This window comes from Brassica napus, chromosome C1, assembly GCF_020379485.1.
Source record: "Brassica napus cultivar Da-Ae chromosome C1, Da-Ae, whole genome shotgun sequence".
NCBI classification, from domain to species: Eukaryota; Viridiplantae; Streptophyta; class Magnoliopsida; order Brassicales; family Brassicaceae; genus Brassica; species Brassica napus.
The window spans coordinates 10,305,436-10,314,178 of NC_063444.1; the positions used below are offsets into that span (position 1 = coordinate 10,305,436).

Here is an 8,743-nt window from a genome sequence, read left to right on the forward strand (position 1 = left end):
ATATTAACAGTGCATTAGTCTAGTGGTTTTATGTTAACATTTAGCAACAAAACGTATAAATACATAAGTAAACATTTATGTTAAATTAACTAAGATGCGATGCAATGTTGTTTATAAACATTCGAAATCTCTGTCTCTAGTTCAATTCCAGTTGGGAATGGAATTTACGTTATGTTTATGTTTTGGTATTAGCAATTGCTGCTTTCGGTTTAAGTGAATTATTTAGGTAATTCTATACACCTCTCAATTAATAAAAATAAATTATATCATAGTTTTATTTACACTATCCAAGACAAACGCGATATGCTATACTTCGTATTGTTGTTGTTTTATTTCTTTCTTTCTTTTTGTCACCTGTTGTTATATTTCTTAACCTATCCTTTGTATTGCATTTCGCTTCTCTTATAATTTTCAACTTATTTACACATGCACATATATGTCCATATCCTCCGTATTGGTGTTGTTGTTTTATTTGTTAACACGTCCTTTGTATTGCTTCTCATATTATATAAACATGAACATATACATGTGGAAGGCATAAAAATAAGGAGAATACTGATCCCACCAAAATTTAGTCCTGGACCCCTCGGAACTTGATATTTTTTCGTTTCATGATTAATGGTTTCCGAGAAAATAGCAAACGAAAGTTAAACTTTATGGATTACAAGAATGAAATTTGGAAACTGAAGTTGACCCTTTTCATGTTTAAAATCTTCTGCGATTATCATTACCCTGAAACCCGGAAGTCATTTCATTTTACATTTCGTCTTATTTTGTTTTTTTCTCAGAACAAAGTTATTAATTAAAATATGATGTCATTGTGATGTTGGTGATACCAAGTTTCAAAGTTTCAAAGTTTCAAAGTTTCAAAATTTTAATTATTTATACATCATAAGATTTTCAATCATTTCTTTAATTTGACTAAAAATAATTAGAAGAACAAATCACATTCCTCGACCGCATTTCATGGAAAATAAAATAGCAAAATACTTAGGGTATATATACTTTAACATAAAAAGTAAAGAGTTTTTGTCAACTGTATATTCAACTACCAAGTTACTAGCGTATATTACCTTCCACCAATTTTTTAAATAAGTTTCTGATTATGTTTGATATTCTTCTTGTAGCTCACGAATAATTTTCATTCTTTTGTTTGGTTATGTTCTTTTGTCTTGCCAACTCCTGTATTTATTTTTCTTTTGTCAACCTTGACAAGTTATGTTATATTTACAAGACCAATATATGAAATAGATTTTTTTTTTGTCGGCAATAAGGAAATTAAATACAAGCCACAAGAGTATCGTGAAAAACTACAAAATATTAGCGATAAAAGAGCAAGCCAGGAGAAGTAAACGGGCCAAAATGAGGCCCATTAATAGATGGAAACAAATAATTAAGAACCGGACGTGATCAATGGGACCCACACGTATTAAACGCTTTTAGCGCATACTGTATAGTTCAGCTTTTTTTTCTGGTGGAGCATTACCAATGGCTGTGAAGGAAACTTGATCATAAAACTATCAGTATGTTTATACATCCTATATATTAATCTAGAAGTATTTAAAAAGTTAAAATCTTAATTTTGTATTAATTAAAAAAAAACTTAATCTTAGGTGGCACTTTTAAATGTTTTCTAAATTTCATTTCAAAGAATTCTAGAACATCTAATATAAAGTATAGTTTAAAAATATACTAACAACATTATATAACCCAAAGTATAAGAAATGTATATTCTTTCCTTAAATAAAAGTTACAGAATTACCTAATATGATTAACATATATATGACAATTAATGACTATGAATAATAAATATTTGATAACAATTTTTGCATCATTCTTCATTTTTGTTTAATTTTATATTATTAAAAAGATTAAACAATCACATTAATCATATAATAAAAAAATAGTTTTTTTTTCTTATATGTTATATTTTGATTTTTTAAAAATGACTTTGAAATTACATAAATGAGGAAATTTTATATGTTATATTTAAGTTTTTTTAAAAAGATTTTAAATTACAAAAATAAGGAAACCTTATATATTTTATTATTCTTATTTTGAATTTTTTAAAACGATTTTAAATTACAAAAATGTAAGTTTTTCTTAATCAAACAACTAAAAGCATTAAAATAACATGTATAAATTCGATGGTTCATCTGAAACTTTTCAAAACCATATGGAAGATAAATGTCAAAATAATTCAACTGTGGAAACAATACTGTTCAATTGTTTTCAAAAATGTGTTCGGTGGAAAAAAAAATAAAGTTTTTGTGTCATAATTTGTTTAATGTCCAATATGATCAACCCATAATATATTAATCATAGTTTAGTTCCACCATTTTTAATAAAAAAATGATCTGGTCCATTTAGGGGTGTTCAATTCGGATATCGGTTCGGTTTCGGTTCGATTTTTTCGGTTTTTAGATATTTTTGTTTATGAAAAATAGCTACCATATTAAAACCATATTTACTTTGGTTTGGTTTGGTTTATATACCGTCGGTTTTCGGTTTATTCGGTTTATATCAAAATACCAAAATACCATAAATTTGTTTAAAAAAAAAGTATTTTATGGATTTTATTTATATTATTAGATATTAGTTTTTATATAACATGAAGATATTTCGGTTTTTACTATTTAAAATATTTAGTAAACATATTAAGTTAATAATTATAATAGTTTTTACATAATAGAAATTAGTAATCCATAATATTATAAATAACTAAATCTAAACACTCATATTTGTTAACAAGAGGGTAAACATTATGTTTTATTTAATTTGATAAAAATAAAAAATAACTTTTAACTTAGAACAAAATATTAAGTTACTAAAAACAACGTTTCAATATAAAAATCAAATTAATAAAATAAATTATGTATATATTCTTAATTATATTATAAACTTTACATATAATTATACTACTATATTTTAAATGATCGGTTTATTCGATTTATTCGGTTTGATCGGTTTATATACCAAACCATATCCATATACCGCGGTTTTCGAAAATGACATTCATTCGGTATATTTGGTATTACCAAGTCCAAACTACTTTCTCTATTTCGGTTCGGTTTGGTTTTAATTGGTTCGATTTTACCGGATTGAACACCCCTAGGTCCGTCCATCAGAAAGAAATTATATAATAACAACAAAAAATATTGTATATGTATAAATAAAATAATTAAATATATAAAAAAAATTATCGATAATATATACAAATAAATTTCTTATCCTAGTTAAATAAAAAAATATCAAATTAACATATTTTCAGCAATAAATCATTCATGATTTGAAAATGAGCATAATAGATGAGCATCAATATATAAAAATTTGCTGGCAAAGAAAAAAAGGATAGAAATAATAGCGAAGAGATTTTGTTGGTTCGCTTATGTTTGGAAACAGACATAAGATAATGTAAGGCCATGTGATGGATAGCATTATCTCACACTCATTTAATGACGTGGGGTCTCTGATTACTCAATGTCATAAATACCCTTAAAACTCCTCTGCACGTAGCTTCGACGTTACATGGATTTGGTATCTGAGGTTTTCCCCATTTCAGCATCCGTACACTGCCACAATGTTACGACTTCAGATCAATCTTTAAAAGTTGTCTACCACAAAGTTTTTATTTATTTATTTAATCACAGCTTTAAAAGGACATATTCTTATAACTTAACATAAATGTATATTCTTATAACTTAAGATAAATGTATATATTCGTATTTGGATAATAATGCTAAACGGAACTAAAGTTTCAAGTTTGGTAAGCGTCGGGGCCGTAGCCGTATATATAAACGGAGAAGGCTTTTCTTTGTAGGTCCTTACACAGCATGCTCGTGTATTTTTTGTTTGATTTTATTGTCAGCTAGTTGTATTTTTCAAACTAATCACAAAATCTAAAGGTATAGTTTGATCGTTACTTTGGTTCTATGTTATTGGCCTTTTATACTCTATCTTCTGAACAATACTTCACTGCCCAATATTACATGCATATCTAATTCAGAAAGAAAGAAAAACCAGGTCATAAAACATGTTTGCATATGTTAGTTGTTTGTAACTTCCAAATTTAACAATAAAAAAATTTATGTAATGTTCATCGTGATTAAGAAAAATCGAAGGTGCATTAAACTGTTGCTGTGTAGTTGTTTATCAACGTTTGTATTACTTAAGCTGATTTACTATAAATGTAAGGTAGGGTTTTGGAGTTGTGTCCAAACTTCAAGTGGAGCAAAAAGTCGTATTATTGTATGGATCCATTGACAAAGAAGTATCATAAACTGACGTGATGATCACGTGATCATTCTCTTCAATTCAACGACTATATTCCATAATACCAAACAAAATAACGTGTACAACCTCAGAATGATGTTCCGAAATATAAATACAAACTCAATAATTCGAATCGTAGCCATAGCATGTGATACTGGTACTACGGACAGTCACGTCACATTTTCATATATGAAAGAAACTAAACGTTAATGTTGAAAAGTTAGCAACATTATTACGTTTTATAATTTTTTTTTTGTCAATTATAATTTTTTTTATTTATATTACGTTTTATAATTTTATACTAAATTTCAGTTTCCTTTTTTCTTGGTAAATTTAGTACTATCATTCTCAGATTCACACGTTCGTAATATATGATTTCTTACATTTTCTTACTCCAGCAATAATATATTTTACATCCAATGATATTATTATATCTTCGCTTTTCATTTTTTTTTACTTCAAATTCATTTTTTCACGGTAATAATCTTATCTCATACATTTTTTTTTTGTTTTTAAATTTCGTTTTCTAAATTATTATCTTTTCCACAAAGTAAAGCTTGTCATTGTCTCTTATCACTTCAATACTGTCAATCTCAGCTCCATCTTCATTCGTCACCATCATCTCACTTCCGTTAAACCCAAGCTTTTCCTCTGTTTCATGCACACAAAACGAACCATGTTAAAAAGAAAAACAAACCGAACCCGGTTAGCACACTAAACCAAACCAGGTCTAAGACCTGTAATTTTCTTGTTTACCTGCAATTTTCTTGAGATCATCCAGCGAAGGAGGAAGCAAAATAAGCATCCCAGCTTCATAGCTACTTCTTTCTTTTCTCTCCAATGGATGTCCTCTGAAAATACTCACTCTTTCTTTTTCTTTTTCCACAACTCTTAACTTCTCCAATGATGTGAGCTCATTTGTAACCATATCCGCACCGTTCATATTTAAGAGATTAACCATATCCATTTGGTTCTGGGACATAGCCACCTTCAAAGCTGTGAAACCATGGTGGTCCTTTGTGTCAACATTGATCCCCTGTTTCAGAAGATCCTCTATCACTTCTACATTGTTCTGTCTCACAGCTTCACATAGAAGATCTCCAGCTACGTGTGGATCCGATATGGCTGCGAAATGATAAAGGATTCTGAATATAGAGTGGTGCTTCTTTGAGATTGCTTCCCATAGTGCCGTGTTACCAGTCACATCTGCAAGTGAATGTTGTGCTTAATACATTTCTGCAGAACGTAAAATATAACACTTCTTGATTATGATGTGTTCACCTCTAATGTGAATGTTGCATCCGTGCTTCAGGAGTACTAGAACACAATCTTCATACCCTTTAGAGGCTGCTATATGCTGAAACAATAACATAAGAAAAGTTAATGACTGATGATGAATACATGTTTAAATTGTTTTTCGGTGGAAGCATAAGGTTACCAGTGGAGTTTTTCCTTTGGAATCTGTAATGTCAGGGCTTAACTTAGCCTTGAGTATCTCATCAAGAAGAGCTGCATTGCCTGTTGATACAACAGTGATAAGATTTGAGGCAATGTTAGGCGAACCTTCATCCTTTTCTCCATCTTGTTGTGCACTTAGATCACCGACATCTAGATCACTCAGCTTCTTGTGATGCTGCAAGAAGTTCTTGAGCATCACGGCATTGTCTTGTTGTTTAATCTGCATTGTCTCAATAAGGAAAGATGTTTTGAGCCGGAGAAGCTGTGAAAGAGACTTTGTTTGAAAAGTGTAGCTCTGAGGTCTGCAACAAAGTGCTCCAACTTCTCCAAATATGTCTCCGCATCTTAGCGTGCCCAACACGCTATCTCTCTCCATCTCTGAGTCTATGATCTCAACTTCTCCTGATACAATTATGTAAACATCATCTGGTGCCTCGTTCTGCATGATGACATCCTCTCTTGGTGGTATGTACTCAGCCTTCATTTTGGAAACCTAATACACATATAAACACACACAAAAAAAGAACTCATTAACTATCCACAAACCCTAGTTAGCTTTGTTATATAACTCACCAGGAGAAGAAGTATCTCTCTGGAGACGCCTTTGAAGAGGTAAACCTTTTCAACAGATGGAAGAAAAAGATGTTGACAAATGCTTTTATGGATAGACTTTGGGAGCTGATCAATAACATGTTGCTGATTCAAGCTCTCTGCTTTAAACCTCAAACACATGTAAGCTAGTATCTGGTCTTTCAGTCTTGGAGGCAATCTGTTTCTGTTAACAAAGTTTGACGCTGCTTGAATGCTATTTCTCTGCACCACCACAACAACAACAAGAAGTTCCCTATGAAAAAACAATACAAAGGGAAAACTTTTTTCTTGAATATTAGGAGGTTCGGGCCGAAACTCGTAAACCCCCGAATCAAAACCACAACATGTAATATTAGTTTCTTTCCAGCGCTCATTCGAACCGGGGAGTCAGGAACGTCTAACATAATGGTCAGATTCCTTTACAGTTGAGCGAACGACCTCTGGTTACAAAGAAAAAAACTTATGTATAATCATAGAGTGAGAGCTTGATCAGACTCACAAATTCCATGGTACGACGAGTCCCTTCCACGACCAAATTAGTCATGTTACCAATAAGATAAGCAGTGAGGCCGAGATTGAATAACATATAGACTGTGATAAACACCATCTCAGTAGTGTTGCTTGCATGTAGATCTCCATATCCCACAGTGGTCATTGTTGTGATAGACCAATAAATGGCTGCAATGTACTTGATGGACAGACTCTTATCTCTGATGCTAGGGATCGCGTCGATCCATGTCTTTCCATGTGGATACCTGTCTGCTAGTAGGTAATAGATGCATCCAGCACAATGCACTAGAAACAACGTCACCTGTAATAATACTCATATCTCATCATCATCATACGTTTATGCAACTTCAATATCTAAAGACACGTATAGTTTTTTTCACTCACGCATAGTAGTCGAATGCAACGAATACAGAAGTAGCTGAATCTTATGTCCTTCTCTAGTCTGAAACAACACGTGAAACATGTGATGTATTTGTTAGTTTCTCCTAAAAGGGTTTGATTATATATAGACATGACAAGGAGCCATGTGTACCTTGTGAAGAGGTGTTTGACGCGGCGGAGTCTCCAAAACCTGAGCAGTCCCAAGATATTACAAGTGAGATTCAACTTGCCTGTGCCGGTGACTAAGTATCCGATTGCATCAAATGGTATTGTTGATGCAACATCCATCAAGAACCACGTAGAAAGGTACCTTTAATGAGAGATTAAAATATCATTTTTAGTTAGTACCTACCTACACAATAATTAAAAAGCTTTCTGTTCATGGAATATTAGAAACGGAATCTTTCTGTACTTTCCATAATCAGTAATTTTGTCTAATTGCTGATGGGTAAAAATAAAGAATCACATGGTGTGGGGCACAAGAGTCACCTAAACTTTGTCGTCTTCCACAAACTAATCAAAGGGTGACACAAAAAAATCATGAACAACAGAGACTGACCTTACTGCAATCTGTTTGGGTTCACGGACAAGAAGCTGTGTTCTTCGGTCTATGTAGGCAACGAAGAACGTCAAGACAATGTCAACAGCAAAGAACATGTCTACTATGTTGTCTGCGATGCAAAGGTTTCTCTTTGGTGAGGAGTTCAGAAACGCGACTTCGAAGGGGTAAACCCACGCAGAGTATGCAACCAAAAGCACCATAAATGACTCCCACCACCTGAATTAGCCAACCACACATGAATCATTAGTTTACTTCTTTACGTTACCTTTCAAGATAAACAAGAGTCTCTGATAACTTCCTTACTACAAGACCATTTGCATCATGAACTCAGTAGATATATTGTGTTACGCAAAAAAAAGATATAAAGAGTACGTTTTTTCAGGTACCCTATGTTGCTCTGTTTCACAGAAACAATCCATAAGAAGAATATGTCGGTGTACCTGTATCTTGAGTCCATGGGTGAGATGACCCATCCACTAGAAATGATCTGATTCTGGTTATAACTTGCAACACCAAGTGGAGGAAGAATAAGCTTTGACAAGTTGTTCAAGCTGAGAGAAGAAGCATCATACTCTTCATCTCTTTCTTTTCCTCGATGGTGCTTCATCACGTCTGGAGATAAGTTGCAATGAGATGCTGAGTACTTGAGGTCCATTATATTCACCCTGAAGAAACAAAATTGTTTTGGTAAACTAACATAAAAAGATAGATGGAAAGAAAGAGAGACGTTTTGGTGGATGGTGTAATTATTGCAACGAAGAGGGAGTTTGTGGTGTGTATGGTGCAAACCGTACGTGGTGGTGGTGGTCCTATTGTCAAACAAGTGAGATTGGGAAGCTTTTGTGGGGAACAAAGCTTTTATTTTTGGAGGACGAGTCACAATAAATAAGGGAAGAAAATTAGTTGATTAAATGTTTTGGAAGATAAGGTGTGAAGTGTGATTGATGCGGCCACAAATGAGAGATAGGT

General features: G+C 32.4%; 1 protein-coding gene across 3 annotated transcripts; it reads right to left on the bottom strand.

Annotated features, from left to right (window-relative positions):
• Nucleotides 1–4,517: 4,517 nt before the first annotated feature.
• On the bottom strand, nucleotides 4,518–8,702 carry LOC106437638 (potassium channel AKT2/3-like). 3 transcript variants are annotated; one of them, XM_013878557.3, is made up of 11 exons: nucleotides 8,569–8,702; nucleotides 8,215–8,439; nucleotides 7,772–7,990; nucleotides 7,364–7,522; nucleotides 7,216–7,273; nucleotides 6,821–7,132; nucleotides 6,304–6,543; nucleotides 5,711–6,223; nucleotides 5,554–5,629; nucleotides 5,029–5,478; nucleotides 4,518–4,923 (listed from the first exon to the last, which is right to left on the bottom strand). In XM_013878557.3, exons 2-11 carry the CDS (start codon nucleotides 8,427–8,429, stop codon nucleotides 4,799–4,801), a joined length of 2,367 nt encoding a protein of 788 aa, XP_013734011.2. In that variant the 5' UTR covers nucleotides 8,430–8,439; nucleotides 8,569–8,702; the 3' UTR covers nucleotides 4,518–4,798. The 3 variants fall into 3 exon arrangements, with proteins under 3 accessions (XP_013734011.2, XP_048601576.1, XP_048601577.1); XM_048745619.1 differs by having other exon boundaries at nucleotides 8,502–8,620; XM_048745620.1 differs by having other exon boundaries at nucleotides 8,564–8,604.
• Nucleotides 8,703–8,743: the final 41 nt, after the last annotated feature.